Source organism: Tyto alba, unplaced genomic scaffold, assembly GCF_018691265.1.
Source record: "Tyto alba isolate M040663 unplaced genomic scaffold, T.alba_DEE_v4.0 Super-Scaffold_13, whole genome shotgun sequence".
Lineage (NCBI taxonomy): Eukaryota > Metazoa > Chordata > Aves > Strigiformes > Tytonidae > Tyto > Tyto alba.
Window position 1 is genome coordinate 34196017 of NW_024881275.1, and position 23315 is coordinate 34219331.

The 23315-nt window shown below is 38.2% G+C and overlaps 1 protein-coding gene across 3 annotated transcripts in view; it reads right to left on the reverse strand.

Moving 5' to 3' along the window:
• LOC104361302 (transducin-like enhancer protein 1) overlaps window positions 1-23315 on the reverse strand; it is an 82491-nt gene that overhangs the window by 10390 nt on the left and 48786 nt on the right. For 2 of the 3 annotated variants that reach the window (XM_032981817.2, XM_032981815.2), the window contains exons 9-18: window positions 21267-21383; window positions 17951-18004; window positions 16252-16407; window positions 15275-15419; window positions 14392-14582; window positions 12906-12982; window positions 5166-5415; window positions 3085-3332; window positions 907-1054; window positions 251-401 (exon numbers count right to left, since the gene is read on the reverse strand). In XM_032981817.2, the coding sequence (XP_032837708.2) occupies window positions 251-401; window positions 907-1054; window positions 3085-3332; window positions 5166-5415; window positions 12906-12982; window positions 14392-14582; window positions 15275-15419; window positions 16252-16407; window positions 17951-18004; window positions 21267-21383 (1537 nt within the window). The remainder of the gene's footprint in view (window positions 1-250; window positions 402-906; window positions 1055-3084; window positions 3333-5165; window positions 5416-12905; window positions 12983-14391; window positions 14583-15274; window positions 15420-16251; window positions 16408-17950; window positions 18005-21266; window positions 21384-23315) is intronic. The other variant, XM_032981818.2, reaches the window with a different exon arrangement.

Consider the following 23315-nt stretch of genomic DNA (forward strand, 5'->3'; position numbering starts at 1 on the left):
TTTGCAGTGTGTTATACACTAGGAAATCCCTAGACTGTAAGTAAAAATACCTTTTTATACCCAAATCAACCCTCACAGCAGCCTTTAGACAAATGGGTGGTTGTAGATAAGCACATTTGAATTCACAAAGCAGAGATATTTATTCATAACTTAAGAAACTGAGATACTAAGTAAGTTTTTATTATCAAATGAGCTGTGACTATGTAATAACTAATCAGCAACCTCCTGTTCTGTGTTCAGGGTAACTTACCACAGTAAGCAAACTTGAGTGACAATACACAACTCTCATGAAGGTGCAGCTGATATTTGTCTGGTTTATTTACATGTAGCACTTCTACATTGCTGCTCTCCATTCCCACAGCTAGCCATTCACCAGTAGGACAATAACCAAGGGAAAATATCTGAAAAATAAACCACATTTAAGCTTGTTATTTTTGCATACAGATATCCTTTTTTTTTTTTTTTCTCCCTACAGTTGTTAAGTTAGTTGGGAGAGAGAGAAGGGGGGGGCCGGGGGAAGAGGAGGCAGGAGGGGGAGAGAGAGTGGGGGAGGACGAAAGGAAGAAGGGGTCGGGGGAGGGAGGGAGAGGGAACAGAACAGAGGGAAAGAGGAAGTCGGGGGGAAATAAAATTCACATAGTTCGATAGCAGGACTGATGTTAAAGATTCAGGTGACTAAATAACCCCTGTTCTTACTTATTAACTTAAAAAAATAGGAAAAGAAAGTAGTGTCTGTCAGGCTATCATTTTGCTCTGGAAGCTAAGCATACGAAAGCTCCAAAATACTGCAAGAGAGGGAACAATCTGCCAGTTGCACTGGGCTCAATCTCAGCTTTCATCCCAAATGTTTGCCTCCCACCACACAACCCTCTCACCCCCCTCCAAGCTGTAGGAAAATCCAGTTACCTGTGATGTGAAGTCGTGCTGTTGTAGCTGTCTCCCCTCTCTCAAGTCCCAGGACCTGACAGTGTTATCCAAACCTCCTGTCCAGAGCTTGGTACCATCATTAGAAATGTCAATACAGCTGGCTCCGTCTGTGTGGCCCTGGAATTGCCTGATAAAACAAACCAGATTGAATAATGATTTCCTGCCAGAGCTCAAGGTAAACACTGTTGTGGTGTTAGTTTTGGACTCTGTATGTGTGTGTCATCTCTTCTGTGTCTGCTGATGGGCAAAAATCAGCCCCTCCCTCTTACTAAGCATGAAATACAGTATTACAAAAACATCTTCCAGGTGCTAGAGAAATGCATTGCATCATCGCTAACTGAATAAATTCAAATATTTCCTATCAGGTTTTGAAAAGGGAAAAAAAAAAAAAAAAAAAAAAAACAAAACAAAACAAACAAAAAAAAACAAAACAAAAACAAAAAAACCCTCATGAGAACATTAAAGTACAGTAACTATAGTTGAAAGCAATAAACACAATTCAGATTAAAACAAGTGCTGAGGGAACAAAACTTCTCCAGTTTCAGAAAACAGCTTCTGTATTTTTCTTTGGCTGCAAGTCAAGATGATAAATAATAAGACATATTAATAGGAAGGAATACAGAGAGAGATCCAGATAGTTAAATACAAGCATTGCCGAGTCAGCAAAGTTGCATTCTCTGTGGCAGGAGATCACAAAAATCTAAATGGTGTCATTTGTTTTAAAATCTTCTCATTAGTAATTCTCAGCTTTCAGCAACCAGAAGGTCATCTCAAGTTTTCCTTAATCCTTTGGCAAAAGCCTTCTGAGGCTCCTGCATTTTTCATCAGCAATTAGCTTTAAGAAAAGTCCTATGCCTCAATGTGAAAGGTGGAGGGCTGGGGGGGGAGGGGGGGGGTGGTGCGGGAAGACAACTATCTTGGGAACGAAGGGTATGAATCACTAAAAGCTGCCACAGAAAGGTCACACGGCACATTTTGTTTTGTAGCTCTGGTCTCAGAATTCCATGTGTTATCAATTAACAAGATCAGCCAACAAGTGGTGGGAACACCTACAGCAAACATTCAAAAGACAAGACAGTCATAGATGGAGAGAGTACAGCTTTACAGAGACTAAGCATGCGTAGGACAAACTGAAGATTTTATATAACTAAAATGTTTGTTGACCTAAAGTTCAACAGAAAGTAGAATTTGCATGCACATTAATATGACTCACATAAGTTTAGGCTAATTATTGATATATAGGAAATTTAATTGAAACACAGCAGACTAAGCAGATTCTTCAGTGTTTGTATTTGGAACTTCTGAAATATCATGGCCTTTCCCAATTTAGACTCTCTCTTCTCATAATATTGTAAGCCACCACTACTTTGGTAAGTATAAACCAAAATTTATCCTCTAGTAAACCACACAGCTAGTTGCTAAGAGCCATTTCACACATGGCCTTATCTTTCTTTCTCTGTCATAGCACTAGAGCTGAATGTTGACCGGCCAGACACTTTAATCTTCTATTAATATACTCATTAATCAAAGGTCTAACAAAAGATTTCACAAGTAATTTACATGGAAATCCATTTATTATACTCTTTGCAACCCATTCTAAAAGGTTTAGAGATCAAGTTCCCCCCAAAACCTCATACACCCTTCTCTCATGAATGACCAAACATCAGTTCTTTATGCTTTCCTAAAGAACTAAGAGGATCCACACTTTCAACCACTTTTATAAGATTAATTTTATTACAAATCATCACTAAATAAGAACTGAAAATTCTATTACCTAACAAAGCTTAAGACAAAGGAAAAGAACAAACCTCAGAGTTCCCTGAAAGGCATGTTCAGTCTACATCAATCACAGACCAGCAGAAATGCTGCTTGTAGAAGCCTGCAGACAAAACCCAACTAACTGAAACCAACAGCAACTTTTACACTGATTGCTGTAGGTTACGGACCAACCCTTTAGGCCCTGAAAGTGCATCTTTCAAGACTAGGTTGAAGCTACCAAAACTAGTTTCTGCCCAACTCTGGTGCAAACAGCTTTCTTTGTTTAAGAAATATTATTTACTTTGCTGTCATGAACCACTATTCAGGGAGATAAATATTTATGTAGCTGTCCAAAGAGTAAGTTCTATTAAAGTTTTCTGTAAACAAGCAGTGACTCACCTGACCAATGTCTGATTGTGCAGATCCCACACCGCGATGTTCCCATCACTGCAGCAGGAAAAGCATACCTTGGAATCAGGGCTGATTGCCAGAGCGTAGCAGGCAGGGGCTGAGGATGTCAGCTCTGCTTTTATACGAGGAGTTGGTGCTGCCAAGTCCCATATGGATAATGTGCTGGCTTCCCCGCCAACTATTAGGGTGCATCCATCAGGCAGCAATTTACAAGAGCGGATGTAGTTATCTCTGTTCTGAACAACACAAGTCATCTCAGTTATGTTAATACATGCCTGCCAATAATGAACATTAATATGATTCTGACTGCATCCAAGTTTTAAACAGTACACTATTTTTTCCATTACCAAAGTACTGAAGAGGAGCCAGCAGATCCTGAAAGGATTCAAACACCTACATCTCATCACTAACCAGAGACTGCAGCTGCAGAAATTAAACTGTGGACTCCTGTTGCCACAGTCTACTCTGTTTTAAACCTGATGAATGAATGGCAAATCCTCCATCTCATTACATAAAAACAGAGACAAATTTCTTCTGCAAGTGTACTCCATCAGCTAAGGTCATCAACAATAGAAATATTAAAGCAGATGACCACCTTTTCACCTGGCATTTAGGCAGCCCTACATGAAAATTCAGTTCAGATCTCATGCTTTTCAGGTTCTGCAGTTTTCTTTCAAATACTGTTTTGCATTCATCATTTTAAAGTTAAAATATTAAGTATTCCCATATTGGTCCTGGATTTACGTTGGTCCTTTGTTGTTCACCCTGATTCTTATCGTACTTATATTATTAGTTTCATGTTTGTGATACTATTGCTGATTGAGAGGTACTACTGAGGATTTAGAGGTGGAAACATTTCAACTTTCGTTTAGTACAAGCTTGACTCCGTAAATCTATTGGATGTCCATTTCTCCATAACAGCTGCCAAATTAACACGGTAACCGTTCTTTAGGAAGTGGAGGGTTAAGATCTGTAATGCATAACATGCAAAAAAACCACTGCAAGAAGTAGGCAACAGCATTCCTACCACTAATCTTTTTTTTTTTTTTTTATTCACAGCAAAGGAGCTGTAAGTAGTGCAGTGGCAATGCTGCATTAGTCAGCCAGCCACTACTGCTCCATAACTAAGAGGAAGGCAGCTAGGACTGTGCATCCAGACACATACCTGCCACAGAAAAGAATAGATGTACAGTGTTTACTACTAGACAAGTAACATAAAGGTAGCAGTAAACAAAGGGTAAAGGCTAAAATATATAAACCAAAACAAAAAACCCACCCTATTTAATTGGATCAACATTGAAGCTAGAATTATTTTCATTCAGAATATGTATTACTGTGCTTTGTGACATTAAGTCTTCTCAGTTAACGTCTCATAAATATCTATGCTGTTTCTAACATGAGAAGCATCTTTTATTGAGCCATTAACTTTTTTGAGTTAGCTTTTCAGCTACCCATACCACCACATTCAGTCCCTTTTGTATACTGCAGATGTGAATACAAACAACTAAAATGTACAACCTGTGCATCACCAACAAAAGCATAGCAAGACTTACAGTGACCTTGGTACCTTGTCCCATTATTTCATTATGTGGTTGCTACCCTCTTACAAAAAAAAAAGAGGTTGTCATTTCTGGTGTGATTGAAACACCTAGGAAGGGTCTGTGCAGCCCTGAAAAAGCCAGGATACATTCCTCAAACCCATGCACAAAAATCCTGAGCATAACTAGAAGGGGGGAGGAGGGGAGGAGAGGCGGGCAGGCAGAGAAAAAAAAAAATAAAAAGAAAAAAGGGGAAAAAAAATCAAGTACGTTCTCTACTCAGAAATCTTATCTAATCTGTTATTTGACTCTTAGTGATCTTAGTGATGATATTTATCCCTAAATAAACCAGCAATCTTCTCTGTAGTTCCACCTGTTATGTGTTAAAAAAAGACAGCTAAATACATAAGCAGGAAACAGAACTGCCTGCTATTTCCTTGCAATATGAACAAAATCCAGACAAAGACAGCTATTTCCTTACTGAGCCTGCAAGGAGAAGCTACCCTTGTGCACAAGTTCCTGTTCACCTACCAGGCAGTCCAGCTGAGAGACAGGACTCTTGTTGCCAGGCTGGCTGATGTCCCAGACTTTGACGCACCCCTTCCCACCCGTGTACACGTGTCTCGTGGGGTTGCTGATGGTAACTGCACAGACAACCTCCCCGTGGTTCAGAGTGTTGATCTGACGGGCGTGGCGAGGGATTCCTGGACCGATGAGGGCATCGGGAGGGAAAGGAACCGGCTGCATCTGACCATCTGCAGTAACGTGAAAGGAGTAGGCTCTTTTGGGGATGGGAAAGAAGAGAGAAGACAAAAAACAAACAAACAAAAAAAATCAGCCAGTTACAGTGCCATAATGCAAGCAAAACACAGTATTTTTTAATCCAATTTCATGAAACCTCAGAGAGAGACAAGGATTCACAATAGGTATTTTCAGCTTGCCTCACCCTAAGTATTCATGCAGTGCGGAAGCATGTCAAACTCTACCCTCAACTCTACAGACCAAGGTCATGGCTGCTATCTGTCATCCACCTGGGTAATCAAAAGATCTTTTAGCCCCTCACTCCTAGCCAGCAGTTCCAGATCTCAGCACCACAAGTCCTGCAGCAGCAATCCCTCACCAGGCACTACTCTTTCAGCCTTCTTCTATGAGGTTTGCACCTGTTGCCTTGCGGTAGCACTAGGCAAAGTTAAACTTTCACTCAATTTCTGTACCTCATCTTTAACATCAGCACCAACTCTGCTCACATGCCTCTCTTTTCAGATTGTAATTAGTGCTTTAAACAGAAAACAGAAACATGCACAGTGGCTGCAACACACCTTTCATCAGAAAGCTGATACCATCTTCTCATAATTATGCTTTCTTGAATAAGTATTTTGGAAAAGCTGAAAGGCTTAGTTTCCCAGGTAGTTTTGGCACTTCTGTAACACGTTTTATTTGTATTCAGTGCATGATTTCAAGTATACGGAAATTCCCTTACGTGTAGACGAGATGCAGAGTGTATCAAATTTATTTCTTTCCATGGGACCCCTTTTTCTTTTTTGGTATGAAGAATTAAAGTAATGATAAAGGCTTAACTAGAAATCTGTATCATTTCTGTGAAGAGGAATAAAGACAGGACTGTCCCAAAGTAGTTATTCACTAAACAGATGAAACACAAGATGAGAGAGGAAGCAGAAGAGGAGTGGCAACAAGACTGCTCAAGGCTGAACAACTGCTGAGGTTCAGGTATAGAATCCAACTAAGGAGTCATAGCACTTGAGGCTGAAAAGCTGGGCCCCATCCCGGATTCCAGATCAAAGTCAGCTGCAGAATATTTGTTAGCAGTACAAGTACACAGAACTGCACGACTTTGAAGTCTCAGCCTGCCCTTGCTTTTATCATGGACAGAAGAAAAATAATTAAGCAAGTATTAAGCAATTTTTTCCAGCATGTTTAAGACGAATAATCCACTTGTATGTGATTTCTTTTTTTTTTTTAATGGAAGGTTACAGTATAAACATTCTGTTCTGTTCAAAATACCTAAATAATTGGTGTTATGAAATGCTTCTGTGCATACACACAGCTTCTCAGTTCTTGCTGAGATGGGGTGGGAGGAAGACAATAGGAACATTTTTCAAGTGCTTCATGCATACTGGAGAATTATGATGACTTTCCTGTTCTGAAATGCCAGAAACTTACCCAGTGTACTTTTAGTCATGTAAAATGTTACCAGTATGCCCATGTTTAAAGTGCAGTTATATAGATCATAAGAGTAGTCTCTCTTTTTTATCATCATGAGCAGGCATTTGCTTCCAAGACTGATCGGTCAGGACTCAGGATAACTTGAGTTTGAGGGCCTAACAAACAGAGCAGTGATAGTTTCTTAGAATCCAAGGCAGCTTTTTCTGCAGTGCAGGTTATCAGCAACCCACTGTATAAAGAAATGGCTACACATTGCCAAATCCCTCTGCCCCTGCCAAGACAAGCACACAAAAAAGTAAATGTGTCTGCTGGAACGTGTGGCATGTCATGCTAACATGACCACTGTCAGCATACTCATCTGGTCTAGTAACTTGTATCCACTAGGTATTACAGATTAACTTTTCATTACACGTACTTTCTGCTTTGAAAAAACTTGCGTCATGTGCAAGACTGACACTCCCTATACAAGGAAAGCTTCTGTCTCCAGAAGAACATGGTATTGCAGACAGCAGGGCAAACAACTACTTGCAGCTCAATTGCAGTTGTCCTTGGATACCTGTCCATTAGGCCACCGTGTCAGAAGACCTACTCTGCCACTTCTGGGGAGGACTGCACTTCCTCTGCCACACTCACAAAGCTGCAGGTGTACTTCCATGAGATTAAGAAATTACTCAATTTTTAGTGCACTATATATATTCACAGGTCTGAATTCCCAAAACTGACACAAATTTTGGTTGTCCAGCCTTAAGAGCCAATATTTAGTAAAATTCGGTAAATTCTTGAGTTCTCTAAAACTCAAAGTATTTATTGACAGGCACCCCTTGCCCACCTATCTTTCTCCTCAAGAAATTGCTACTGACATCTGAATTCCGTAACACTGCAAAAATGTAATGTCCATTTTTGTCCTTTTGTGATGATCTTTTATAACTGACAGTGTGGGCCAGAAACTCCTCATCACCTTCATGACGATCATGGATGTCCATCTCACAGCATTCTGTCTCTATGTTATGACTGGGTTCCATGATTATCCATCTTTGGTCAAAACGACTGTGAACCTTAAGATAGCCCTCCCTCATGCTGGGCTAACAACCACAGTGAACAAAGAGAAAGTGTTTACACAGTACAATTACAATTAAACATAAACCAGACTAAGTACATATCAATTAATATGCAAACATACACTTGTAATTAATTGTATATTATGAAAAAAACAGTTACAAGACACTTGCATGCCTTCTGTTTAGGAGAGAGTTCTGAGAAATAGAATACTGTCACTTATGATTATATTCTTTCTGAATAACAGAAATGTTATTCTGATCTATTTCACCCAAAGATTTATCCTCATCTGTGTCAAAGCAGCACTGAGAACCTGCAGAGTTCCTACACATTACAATACGGTAGGTGATACTAATACTACCCAGTTTATCAACTTAAATCTGGTAATTATGGCCCTCCTATTTCCAAGTAAGTATCAAATAAGTATGTAATAAATATCATCTGACCTGCTGACGAGAGTTCAGAATAATTAATCCACTGCTCAGGAACATGGCAAATCAACTAAACTACCTAGCTGACAGCTAATCTAAGTACTCAAATTGATATAATGCATGCAATTCCTGCCTACTTAAAAGTTCCATGCCTTAAAAAAAAAAAAAATTAAAAAAAATAAAACAAAACCCACAAAGCTTCCCCTTCATCCCTTCAGCTCAAACAGAATTCCTTAACTAGTACAAAAATACCACAACTTCAAAATACAAAAGCAGACAGTTTCTTCTACTCATGAGTGCATTTTACTTTCAGCTCTTCCTTGTACTCCATCTTAGTTTTACTTGTAGTTATCACAACAAACTGAATATCTGAATATAGTGTTTCATTATATTGGACAAAATGCCAAGAAACAAGAACAAAGGTATTTATATAGAAATAACAAAATCTTTAACTTCATACATGTCAACAAATAATTATCCAGAGATACAAAAGGCGGGGGGGTGTGGGGGGGAAATGACCTGTTATTCTAGAATATAATAAAATTAGCCTCCTTTTCAAATATTCCTCACTGTACACTCACTGTACAAGTGTGAAGATCAGGTGAACTGAAATACTTTTAATTTTTGCCTTGAGCAATTCCAGAACAGTACACTATCCCTTTCCAAAAACACAAAGAAAAGTTGGCTTATAGCTAGAAGTTGAAAGAGTTAGAGTTAACATTTATCACATGAAATTTCCCTTTCCTACTAAAATAACAAATGTACATTTTCAGTTCTTTGTTTTGTCTGTGTGTATCACCTTGTGCTTCAATTAAAACCACGTTTGAAAAAAATACTGAGAAATACATTTGTCTGTAATGCTACCATTAATTCACAATTTTAGACACCTGGGAAGCAACACTGTGGACATAAATCTTACCACTGAGCTTGAAAATCTGTTCAGTGCATAATCCAACTACTAGAAAGTGTGGTTCACCATCAAGGAGAAATCCACAAGAATGTTAATTTAGCAGCTACAGAAAACTAAAAGCTAGATAAATACCCTTCTAGAGAGTCTATGCAAAGCAAAAGACATGACTACAGCAACACATCAAGAACCTACAGTCCAGGGCATAGTTAAATGTATAAAAACAACAGAGTGCAAGACTCAGACACCACATGTCTGATTGATGAAGACTGGCACTGATTTCCCATCCCCCAACCTAGGACAAATATAATTATTGATTAGGCGATGGGTCCAGGAAATCTGGAAAGAAGAAACACCCCACTCCACACCGCCCCCCCCCCCCCCCCCCAAAAAAACCAAAACAAAAAAAAAAAAAAAAACAAACAAAAACACAAAACCAAACCCACAAACCCAAAACCAGAAGAACTGCTAAGAGAAGAATCATCTACTGATAAAAATCAATTTTGAAATCAGACTATGAAAACTTATTTTATGTACATTCAAACACGCATATAGCTACCAAGTTCTTGTCCATAAAACTAATTACTTAGCTACAAACACCTTGAGAACAACTAATATGAGATCACATGTGTGTACACCAAAATATCAAAGTAATGTGAAAAACCTGAAAAGCCTCATAGGAAATAATTTAAAAAAAACCCCAAACAAACGAGCAAACAAAAAAACCCAAACAAAAAAAAAAAAAACCAACAAAATCTGCGACCAAATGCAAAGACTAGTTCATTTGTATAATTAAGAATTTGCTGAAGACACTTTGGCTTTCTACATTGCTACCTAATTTCCTAAGTACATCTGTACCACTGCTAACAAGGTTAGATTCTGCAATGAGCAAAACTGAAGGATTCGCTTTCAGGAACGTAAGAAGTTGGTAGTAAAGATCTACATTTAAGCAAATTACAAAAAAAGGCAAGCAAAAGACAAGTTTTCCAGGCAGCAGTCCCTTGATAAAAGCAGACAGGCAAGCAGGAGTGGGTTCTTAAGAGGCTATTAATTCTTCTACCAAGCTAGTCATTAACAGAAATCAGAATACACAGAGGTTAAAGAAAAATGGGTGCTATCAGAAATGTCTTTCCTTTGGAAAGAAAAGAATTTAATTTTCTCTTGGAAGCAGAGCTGGGTGAAAAAAACAGTCCCAGCATAACCACTGATAAAAATGTGCAGCCATGAGCATACACATATGGCTGGGGATTCAATAGTTCAAATTGAAAATTCTCTATACCATTTGCAACAAGACTCAGACTAAAACTCCACATCTCATAAAAACAATTCAATGCAGCACCTTAATTGCATTCTAGGAAAAGGCAGATTTTGAAAATAAATCAGGAGTATTCCATTAGTTTGTGTAATTATATAAGCCATGTACTTTGTACAGAAAATATAGGAGAGTTGCCTAAGGCAGGTAAGAGATACGCAATGATGCTGTAGGTAGGAGAAGGCATCTATCTACCTGTAGCCAATCGACTAAAACACAAGATCGTTCTAAAAGTGTCAATGAAAAGATAACAGGTCAGTCTGTGGAATTTTTGGTTTGCCTCATTTACAATAAAGATAAGCAAAGAAGTCACTTGGAAATGTCTGACTCAGTCCAAGTAAAATGACCACAAAAAAATGTTACAGAACACATCAAATCAAATGGAGAGTAAGGAGTATGTATCAAAGCAGGCGAACTATGAAACAATGTAAATAAGGTGCTGAAAGCACTAAATAAAAAGATTATTTAAAAACCCCAGTCTGTAATTTAGCCATGAAATACCAGGATAGAAAAGATAGCAGCATACATGCACTGGTTTTGTGCCTTGAATAGTGAAACAACTAGAACTTGGGCACAGAAAATATCTGACTGAACTAAAACAGGTTTTCATAGCTTGTAATATAAAATATTGCCTGGCATTATTAATGGAATAAGTCATCGAAAGCTTATGAATATACTTGTTTAAAAGTAAAATCTTACTGCCATTGGATTATGCGACCTCCAAAAATATTTCCTATGAGTATGCCAAATTCTACTAAAGTCAGTAAGAATGAGTCTGACCCTTAACAAAAGAATGTTTTGAAAACAAAGCCTGTTCCTTACTGTACTAAATTTAAATACACTACCACCTGATACATAACACCAACTCACTGAGCCCTCAACAAACTGAGCCCTCACTTCAGTAATCTTGTCAAGGTACCACCAACTTTTCTTTAAGAAAATCCAAGATTTAACAGGCTTCTCACACTGCCAACAGATAGCTAAGGCTGTTCTCTGAAGCATGGTGGATAACAACAAAAATACATCCAGAATGTCTTTCCTACTGTTACAGAAAAAGAGTAGAAGAAAACACACTTTTTTTGTCTGTAATCTGGTGTACTTTTAATGATGTTTGCATGACTGATGTTACAATGTATCACTGGCAATTAACAGGAGTTCAAAATGAAGGCAAAGGGAAGTATGTGTGTACATAACTTCCACCACAGTGTGTCTTACAAACCTCAGATAGCATCCTAAAAGTGACGGTTTCTGAATTTTTCCTGAAGCTGCAGAAGGAAAAATTAGACCCTGATAGATTGGTAAAGAACACCCAGCATAGGAAGTGCAAAGCATTGAGTGAGTTTCGAAATTATGTGAGAACCTAGAGATAGAGAGAAACTACCCTAACTGCAACCTTCTGTTGAAAGAGAAGACAGAACTGAATGCCAAACATCAAGGGACAAAGAACAGGCTCCACCAGAGTGTTGAAAAACCTGTTAGAATTCTCTCTGCCCCGCTCTCTCTAAAAAAACAGACTAGTCAAATTTGCAGTCTATGCTCTGTTTGCACCTGCATAGACTAGTTGTTGAGAAATACTTTTAAAATAAAAACGTTTTGAGAGGTCATACATGCTCGTGACCCCACTGCACATGGATAAACTCATTCTCAACAGCCTTCCAAAGCCAAATTACTGAAAAATTTGATGTATGCTGTTTTGCTGAATGTATTTTATTGTAACATCAATAAGCCACAGCATCACAGGAGTATTTTATTTAACCACCTCTTCATCAATAATTAAAACTTTCAAATAAAAAGAACCTGTTGTGAAAGTTATCCTATATCTATGCACCACCTGCTGCACAACTGCTTCATCATCCTTCTGCTCTCCAGCTGCACACTTATGCATACATTTCAAGGAGCTTGCTCCATTATGCAAGATGTGCATCAGTTGCTAAAGTAACTGCTTCAGGAGCCCACTGTGCTCAGCAGTTGAAGACTCTCATGCCTGATAAAAGAGGTGCCAGAGAAGGAGTCTTCAAGTTTGCATTACACGTGTATGCTCAGTACAGTACAAAGTTTAGTTTCCATACGTTTTTATCTTACACATTTTACCACTGCCTACCAGTCTGTAGTCCCCTTAACTTCCCCCAGAAAGGAGGAAATAAAAAAAAACATAAAGTATACCTTCAGCAGCTTTTCCTTGGAAATAGGTATATGCACAGTTGCTTATGGGTAAGACAACTACTGTGTAAGAATTTCTATGTTGCACCTCTTACCAGCAGAAGTCTCAATCTCTTAACAACCAGACACCACCCCCCTTTGGAATCCTTGTTCACTGGCACAAACTAACTTTATTCTCTCTAGATACTGCAGGTGTTACCAAAATGTTGAAAGTTACTTACGGTTTTCCCCCAGGAATCCCTGCTAGATTTGGAGGGATTCCAGGTACTCTCATGTGAGGAGGAGGATCAAACCCAACCTGACAATGAAAAATTAATTAATGATACACTTGCGATTTCTCATTCATCAAGCCCCTTTTCTTCACCCCCAAGATGTTACGCGTTCAACCAAAATGTGGCTTTTACTCACAGCACTGGATAAGTGCGTGTCCCTTCACTAGGGCTGGGGGGAGAAACAAGATGTTTTCCCTAGGTATGCTTCTGCTAGAAGTATTCATATGCTAATAGAAACCAATCGTGTATATTATGCAGTCACACCACCGAGCATAACACAAATACCCCTGTGTCAGCACAGAGCTAGCCCTGGAATTAGCCAGCGGTGCGTCAGCACGCAGCCGTGCCAGCACGCTTTGCCTCTGCGACAGCTAGCGCGTACCCGTGCTGGAAGGCAGCTTCAGGCCCCGGCTAGAATCTCTGCACGGCTCCACACCGCACTGTGTGGGCACATCAGCTGAGAGATCTCTCATGGAGCCACACCGCAGCGTACCGATAAATTTGTCTACAGCTTAAATATACTGTGCGCTCTTCACATGCTGCAATTCCACTCACCTTTATGTCCCGAATAAATATGTACATCAAATCATCCAAATGAAAATTCCAGACCAAACAGACTTAGTTTTTCTTCCAAACACCATATTCATGTTAAAATTCTTACTGCTTTAAGGAGTGAATATGCTATTTAGATTTTCCACATTTTCACATAAAAGCCCTGTTTACCAGTTTGAAAAAAGTAGCCATATCTACAATAATGAGAAGATGACAAGCTTAAGTCCAGTCTTGCAAATTTACAAGTAGGTAAGTCTGTCTATGCATAAAGCTGCCATCAAGCTCATGTTTGCAGAATCAGGCCCCTAGGTTATTCTGCTTGACAGTGTCTGTAAGTACAATGCTCCATTTACTTACTACACCCACAACAGCAGCTATTCTTAACACACATTATTGCAGAGCTCCAAGATATGTACAGACCTATTTCTCATGCTCATATCCAAAAATAAAGCAAAATACAAGGACAGACATGTAAATAATAAGACTTCTACATGCTTTGAGAATAATTTGGCATGTCTGTACAGAACACAAACCTGGTTCAGCAAGAGGAAAACAAATGTCCACAGCACCAATGAAATACTTTGTAGCTGCCAAAACCACCTTTTCATTTAAAGTGTAAAATAATTTTTTGGCATTTATTAATCAGTCAAAGCAGTGATGAAGGTGGAGAAAAAAGCAATCATACATAAATACACCAAGATTCTTTGTTTTCAAGGTGCAAATTTGTTTCTCCAGCCACGCAGCAAAGTGCAACACACAGTGAAGCTGTCAAGCCTCTGGTGCTGCTTTAACTTGGGAATTCGACAGAGCTAAATGAAGCATGTAGCTCTTCTCAGTGAACCACAACTCACAGAACTGAGATTGCATGCAACGCATGGCCTACCATAGGAGATCTTCCATAGGCAACCACAGCAGCTGCAGCAGCAGCAGCACTCATCTGGGGTGACATATTGTGCAGACTGGCATAGGCTGCCCCTGGACTGGTTAACTCTCCATTCATGCCAGCATGAGGTACCATTCCAAACGGAGCAGGGTATGGTCCTGGTACTGCCAATGGTGTCCGCAAACCTGCAGCTACAGAATAATGAAATAAGGTAGTTCTATTTATATATTCCTGACTACCAGGAAGAAAACAGCCCTTTTTTTCCCCTACAGTACCTAGCCTTCCCCTCTCACAAACACACTGCCAAGAAACATTGCTGTAATTTATCAGTACCACCACCTCTTTTCACTCAGTGTAAATAAGATCTACTGAAGTCTGAACTTGCTGATTACTTCTAACGATCTCTTCTAGCATTACCTGTTTCCATTTCTGTAATATTTCCCTGTTTACATTAATCTCTCCTTTGCCAAATTAAGCAGTAAATCTGATAGACATGGTTTACACAGCTCATGTCTGAAGCAACTGTGCTGTACCAGCCTGAATAGCAAAAGTAAACTTCCACCTGCATTTGACAAGATTTACACTGTAGCCAATATTCATAGACTAAGACAAAGAGCTGGAGAAGAGACTGCATTCAGAATAAGTACCATAAACTTCTGAGAAGTCTTTTTATATTGCATTCAGTCTCTGGACTATTTGCAAAAAAGATAAAGACAAAAGTAAACAAAGAAGGATGAGACAAAGATATTCAAACTCTCAATAATCCAAACATCTGCTTCTCATCAAGAACAAAGTAATACGTTTAGTTAACATTCACACAGAACTACAAATGTAAAAAAAGATTAATTTTTGAACTATAAAAACACATGAGGTAATGCATTACCAGCTTGGTTAACCAGAGTGTCCATTGTTGGAGGCTTGCCAAGGCCTGGACGAAGTCCTGGAGTTGCACTAGTGCCTGGGGTTGGCACATCACTTCGAGGAGTTGGTGTGCTGGATTTCAGAACAGGCGTGCTGGCTTTTTCATGCTGGTATCATTAAACAAATTAAATGAGTATTATTTTTAATCCAGGCCATATTATACAATTTATCACAACAGCAGCTGGGATGCTGGGCACCTACTACCTAGTCCCTCAGCCAATTTTCATAAATCCACACAATGCTGACAACATTAACTTGTGAGAGAGAAATGATGACCTTTTCAATTGCTGCCAAAATTAAATAAGAAAAGAAATGTAGAAAGTTATTTTTCCTTCTTCCATTGGCATGAAAAAAAAAATGCCTGAGCTTATTTTTTTTTTATTTTCAGGACAATACAATATGCAACACCAAATTATTTTAGCTTGAAATCATTGTCTCAATTATTATTGGACACAGCAAATCTAAGTACAACAACAAAATAACACAACAGTAGATAGTATCAAAAAACTGTGACACAAAAGCTATGTAGAATCTGACCAAATTATTAGTGATACTGCAGGAAAAGTTTTCAGACAGTAACCGCTTATTTAGAAGAGTTTAACAGAAGTCTGGAGAACTTTTTAGTGACTATATACAGACTATGTTAAAACAAGCTACTGCTGAAGAAAAAAATAAATAATGCTTAAGCAACTCATACTTTGTAATAAATTTGCAAGTCATTTGACAAAAATGTGGGAAATACATGAAATCAAAGTGAAGCAGAAAATATTGCTGAGGAAGAAAGCTAAATAATACTATAAAGGTCTGGAATAACAGTAGTCTATTTAAGCTTCAAATTTTTAAAGCCATGTACTTTCTGCCACAAGTAGTTGCAGGAGATGGAGAGTTAGACTTTACAAGAAAGAACATTATTTATCTGGACAACAGACTGCTACCCACCAGACTCATTTCTTTGGATTTGAGGGAAGTGGAACTTCCTGAAGAGGCTGTAGATGCTGGACTGCTAGAGGCGTCTTTCTTCAGCAGGCGGGAGGTTTTATCTATACCATTTTCACGTGGTGAATGAGTGGGACTTGCCCTTGGGGAAGAAGGATCCTAAAAGAATGGGAAGGGAAGAACAGCACAGAACAGTGTCATGGATTGGTACATAAACACCATTAAGGAGCATATGGGGAAAAAAAAAAAAAAAAAAAAGAAGAATTTAAGCAGTAAATTCAAATGACAAGACATTTTGTTATCCCTATAGAAAAAAAAAAAGCTTAAGTCCCTTCATCAATTTAGAAACATTAATGAAGTTAATATAGTAATCAATCTGGTTTTATTTTATACTACATGTAATCAAAAACTGATTCCAAGCATAGAGCTTGTAATCTAAGTATACTTAAGTACAAACTACGGCTAGTGTGCAAGACGTGGAAAGAGCAAGAAAGACCAACAGTAACTGTAGTAAGTTTACACTGTTTTTTCCATGTACGTTCTCCACGTGCTGCTACTTACAACCAACATTTAAATTTCTCTTTTAGGCCATACAAACCTTGCTCATCATTATCTTCAGAAGAAGCGATAAAGGTGCATGCTTTATATGCCATAATATCTGTCACTTCTTTCTAAATACCATCTGTAATTGCCTCACTACTTAAATCTATACGAAAAACTGAAATCACCTCTCAGGTGATTATCTTTCTCTCTTCCAGAGGCACTCTCTGCATTTACTTTAGCCTGAAATAGCCAGCCCAGCAAGCTACAATGCCAACAGAGCTCTGTAGATTCTCCATGCTCCATTGACTCATAAGAATAGGAGCAGGGAGGAAGCAGTCCTCACAAGAGGGCACTAAGTCTACCGAATGATTATTGAGCAGTTTCATTGTAAGTAGGGCTGTTGAAAGGTTTACGAAAATCCCTCGTTGGACAACCATTTTTCTACTTGGCTGACATCATCTGTGTACTTGGAACTGCTGAAGACACTTCTCCATCAGCTTCTCTCCTTGTGCTTTTCACAGAGTAGAATCACCTTGCTACCATATTCAGCCTTCCTAAATCTCTTCATTCTATGAAATAAAAGATGAAGAAAGGGGAAGGCCCATGCCTTCACCTTGATGCCACTGCCAGATCTCTGCCCTGGAGAAAAAAGGTGGCTACAACCTCTGGAAAATGTTGTGAACTGACTGACTTCATTCTGACTTCAGCTGACTTCATTCTAAAAAACAAACATTTCTGGAAAATGCTGTCCTTAGTGTAGGATGTTAAAATATTAGTAATTTTTAAGGTACCAAAAATGTTCTTAATAATAATCCTACTATTAAATACAAGGATAGGTAATGTCTTCCTTTTTCATGTGAAGACAGTGGTTTGGCAATCTCAGCCCTCCACCTGCATCTCACCACAACTCTCTCCACTACAGAGCAGCTGTGAAGCATCAGAACATAACCACAGAGGGAACAGACCTGGACAAAGCAGCAGAAGGAAAAGCCAAGAGGGCAACCAGAGGAAGGCATAGTAACTGCAGTACTAACAAAAAGGAGAAGTTGTGAATATTTTAACATATCCACACAGAGGATTCTTTTTCTTCTAACATCTAAATGCACTTTTCCTTTAACCTTTGGGCAAATGTCAAGACTACAAAAATGAAAAAAGTTACCTCATTGGATACATCTACAACCAAGTTATCGTCACTCTTGTCCCCATCACTGTCCTATTAAAAATAAATAAATATAGTGTTCATTTCAATTAGTACATTAAGAGCCCAGAGAGAAAGACTACGCATCTACTCAGACAATTTTTTGTTTTTCCTAAACAAAAAGCAAACAGCCTTTCATTATTAGCAATAGGGAAAACAATGAAAACAGGAACACAACACCTTATTTCTGCTTCTATAATAAAACCCAATAAGGTAGAACTAGATGAAAGATGATGGTCTCACCATCAGTGCAAGATGGTCCAAAACCCTTATTACCATCATAAACAGTGTTATCACTACTCCTAAAATAGAAACTCATTCTGTTCATATGCTAATCTTACATGTTAATCATACAGAAATTACTCCTTGTGCATACCTAAAAAACCAACACATCTCAGAAATCTGGAGCTTTTTGGCATTTGTTTGATGAATCAACTTCCTCAAAGTGATAGGACAATTTTCCACATTTTCCAGAAAGAAAAGTTTTGAGATGGAAAGTTCTGGGGAAGAAAAAGCTTCAGAAATGCCAAGGCATTTCAACACTTCTGCCTAACAAAACCAAAATACTTTGAAATTCCCAAATGGAAATGTTTTATGGTGGCTTGTTAAGCTGCATTTTGACTGTTTCACATAAATCTACGTTCACCTGAGCTGCTCTAGTGCCTCACAATAGTTGTTACTCAAGTGCCTCCTGGCCCCTATCTCCAAAATGGTCTAGGATGCCCCAGTAGGCACATTCTATGATGCACAGGCATCTGTCAGTTTCTGCAGTGCACCATCATGCTTCAATGAGAAGGTGAGTCTGGACACAAAACCAAAACCAACCAAACAAAAAAAATCCAGTAAACAATAAAACTTAAAACTTTCATGTGGGCAAGTTTGACGTTTCCAGTAACAGTACTTGCAGTTTAAAAATTTCTAGGCAAACAAATCCGACATACAAGATTGTTCAAACTGTCCCTCATCTCTTGCTTTCAAAGTGTCTGAGCTATCACACTTAACACTGGCAGACAGAAAGTAAAACACCAGTTCCTTACTCTCACTTCAGGCCATAAGTGTTTAACAGAAAAAACAAAAACAAAACAAAACAAAACAAAACAAAAAAAAAAACCACACACACACAAAAAAAAAAAAAAACCAAACTCAAAAAACCCCAACAGGTAGTTTCAACCCTTCCCTTTTGCTGTAGCAGCTGGATATTGCTCCAAGAAATACCACAAACATATTAGGGACCCAAGAGTGCCACTGAAGACAGAATAGCGGCTCTGTTTGCCACCTGGGAAGCTGTCCAACCAAAGGGTGCAAAAGGAGAAGAAACAGGAAAGCTTCAGCCCCAGTTATCTGCCACCTCCTGAAAAGTATGAAGCACCCAGAAGGCAAGAATAGGTTAGAACATATTTGAGCATGTGGGAGCACAGTATGTGGGATGCTTGTTCACCAGAAATACCACCCCTGAGGAGGGCAAAAATAGCTGCCAAGCAACGATTAAGTGCACTCCACTGACTTTGTCATCTTGAGAAATAGAAACTTACTGGGACTATCAAAGCCATCTCCTATAGGTACTATTAATATCAGAAGATTCTCCTCACTAACAAACCCCCAGGTTGAAACTATACAGGTCCTATCATGAAAATTAGTCAGAAGTCAAAAAAAAAGCAAACAACCAATCAAAAAAAAAAAACCAAACCCCAAACAACAACAAAAAAACCCAACAAAACAAAACAAAAAAACAAACAAACAAAACAAAACCAAAAACTTTTGCATCTGATTTCCAAAAGCAACAAAATTCCTACAACTCATTTATCTCCTTTCTGACAAAAGCAGTATCTCCTTGTCCCTACAAGGGCCTCATCTGAAATGAGCTTGAAATCAGCAGCTCTGTTTGCAGAATCAGGGAACCCTTAAAAAGAAAGATCTTCTTCCAGATTAGAATATATATGAAACTTTCAAATATCCTTATTTTGCTCAATTCTTTATTTTGATGCTGTCTTTTTCCTGATGCTGTCTTTATCTGTAAAGCCCATTTCAAGCAAAGAGCAAACAGAACCACACATTTAAATGTGGATTAAAACAAACTTCTACAGTGCAATAATATCCTTTGCCTTTCTTTCCAGTAGAAATGCAACAAAAACAAGCAAGTTAAGCTTTTTCTTCCTTTTTATTTTTATTATATCAAATATAGGCTAAGAATGCTTAATCTTCAAATAATTAAAATAAGTAACACCCATAAAATATCAAACCCTCAAATTTAAGGGAATAACATGGCGAAGTTTGCCAAACCCTTTTGTAATCAAACCAAGTTTATTAGAAAGTGGTGGAAATACAACTTGTGAAAGTGTAACTACTACTACACCACAATGTGCAGAAAGAAGCTACTGACAGTAGCTCCAAGGATATCCAATAGCTGCTCAGAGATATACTGGGTCCAAGTGGAGAGAAAGTACCCTACCAAATACTGAGGAAATAAAGTGGCACCTGATTTTCTCCTGGCTTTTAGTAACCAGGAAGTAACCTGTGATTTGATTCATGTAAACCAGACAATTTGCCACATTATTGCTATGTCAAAGAATAGTATCTTCTGTTAGATTTACATTCTGGTTTTCAGCACTCTTTCACACCAGTCCTAGTCTCTAAGCCTGTTCAAGTATCATCCTGTGATTTAGCTGAGCATTTAGACTTGAAGTTGAAAGCCTGTGTGAACCTTCTGAGGTTCACATATGCCACACTGTTGTACTGAAGTGTCTCTTCAAGCAACAAGCAAGCTAGTCAAAAATGCAGAACACAAAGTGTGAACCTTTTATATTTCCATTTGCTTCCTGCTGAAACTGTCACATCGACCAAAAGCAAACTTTAGTAAGTTGGTACAGCCTCACGACATATACAATTTGCAATGGTAATTATTACTCAATCAGAAAAATGTACACAAAATACCCCCAAATCAACAAAATATTCCATTTCAAACAAACCTGCAGATTTCAGAGCAATCCAGAAAATATCTCTTGCTCAAACTCTGGGAAATGTCCCAGAAGACTTGTGAATCCCAAACGGCTACTCCTGGCTCATTATTCCCTGTTGAGGAGTATTACTTGACAATAGCCCAAACTTTTGAGTCACTGCTCTTCCTACAACATGAGTAATCGTCTCCCTGGCATATATATTCATGTACTATATCAGCCATAGGAAACACATTGCCTTGTTCTTCGCAGCTCTTTTACTCCTCATACAAGCACAGTATGTGCAAATAAATTCATCATTTCTGTGACACAGATTTGCTTACATAATGGCTGGAATCCTTATCATCCACCTTTCTCTTTTTGATGTCATTGGTATATTCAGGGCCATTCCTGCGTTTATCTGTGCTTCGCAGACTGTCCGAGACCAAGAGAGAATTACTCTGTAAAGACAAAAAACAAGGTCAATCAAAAATTCCTTTCAAGGTCCCATCATATATGCTTAAAAATTCAAATTGGATGTGATACTTTGGAAATGTGATACCTACATAGTCTTTCATTCCATTTAATTCAACTCAAAGTCCTCCAGGCAAACATGTACAGCTTCATGCATTCTAAGAAGCTTGGCTTTTCATTGTTCAACTTATCAAAAGTTTAGTTCACTTGTCAGTCACCACCTATTTAACTAATTAATTCAACTGAAGTTATTGTTTAAGAGAAGCAGGCTTGCTGTTTATTCATGAGCAGGTAACAATGATTTTTTAGTTTATTTCTTTTAATATAGGGATACCATTTAATAGAAGAGACTTACTAAATATAATCTGATTGTTTGCTCACTTTTAGACCATCACAAACAGCTGAAGCTTTAGTATGTCTACACCTGCAGGCATGGATAGATACACGGCAACTTGCCTTTAACTCTTAAAATAACAAATATTTACTAAATAAGGTTATGCATTAACCATGTTAGCTGCAGCAAACTCCAGTTGGATGCCTTTAACAAATGTATTGCAAACAAAGATCAAATATTTTTACTTCCAGCATAACATTCACTACTAGTGTGAAATTAAGGCTAAAGTGTTGTTTAATCAGACTTGATCTGAAAAACTGAGGCCAACACACACACACACAAAAGACAAAAGCGAAGACTAATCTTTTCTTCAAACTACATGGACTGCTTTCATTCATGCTAAGTTATGCTAAGTACAAACTGTTGACCCAAAGAGAAAGGCATTTTAGACATTTTTCAGTCACATGACAATTTGACATGCCTGCGATGATTCCCATCTCCATCTCTGTTCCAGCTAAAGCATTAAAACATGTTACAATGAGTTCTTTTAAGTGCAGGATTAGCATATGCAAGAGGCCAATTTGTTCAGTGATGTGTTAATGCTGTGAACAATACTGAATGAGTTGAGAAAAAAATCTCCTTTCACAAAGACCTGGTAAGCCTCATTCCTAAAAGCCAAGTACATGCTTACATAAATAAATATACGCTCACATAAATATATAAGTAAATACGTATTTACACGAATACATGTATCTCTCAGAAGAGAAAAGCCTAATACCTACATATATACTAAGATATAAGTGTAAAATCTCCAAGGAAATACTGAGATCTACCCAAGAGCCAGATATTTACTCTCAATATACTATAAACATAGACTAATAGCCAGTGAACTGTGCACTGAATCGATTCCCCTTTAAAAGCTGAGGACACCACAGCAGTTTTACTCAGACATTCATGTTTAGTCCCAAGGAGAAGGAAAACAAAACAGAGTACATAAGGCAATCTGAATCCTCTTTTTCTTACTTCAGAAGCTGCACTTTAAAGACAAGTCTAAGCTCTTTTATTCATGACTATTCAAGCTAAACAAATGCCAAGAGGCTTACATAAAGCATATAGGAGGGTCTAATGAAATTCAGTATAAAGAAGCTCAAAATAATGTCTTTACTGAAATGTTTTGCAGCTAAAAGGTGGGCTTGTTGGATCACTGAACTAATTGCCTTGACAAATAAAGTCTGAATTTAACCCCTCATCTCCTCCCCAATGCACACAAACTCAGGGATTCACTAGTTTGAAAAACATTAAAACCCATCTTCAACATTTTAATATTGAATTCATCATGTCTGCAGCAGTGGACACATCTTATGAAGCAAGCTGTCAATTCAAACGTGACCACAGATTTGACTGCTGCAAATGTCTTAAGGAAGAAAATCCTTTAGTTACTTTCCTTAACAAAAATTATTTTAAAATACCTATTTTACTACTGAAGAGCTTAGAAAAAAGCAGTGAAGGTAAATGTAGTAAAGTGAATAAATTTGTTTTCTCATTTTAAATTGCCAAAATTAAGCATGAATAACATAAAGGTGGC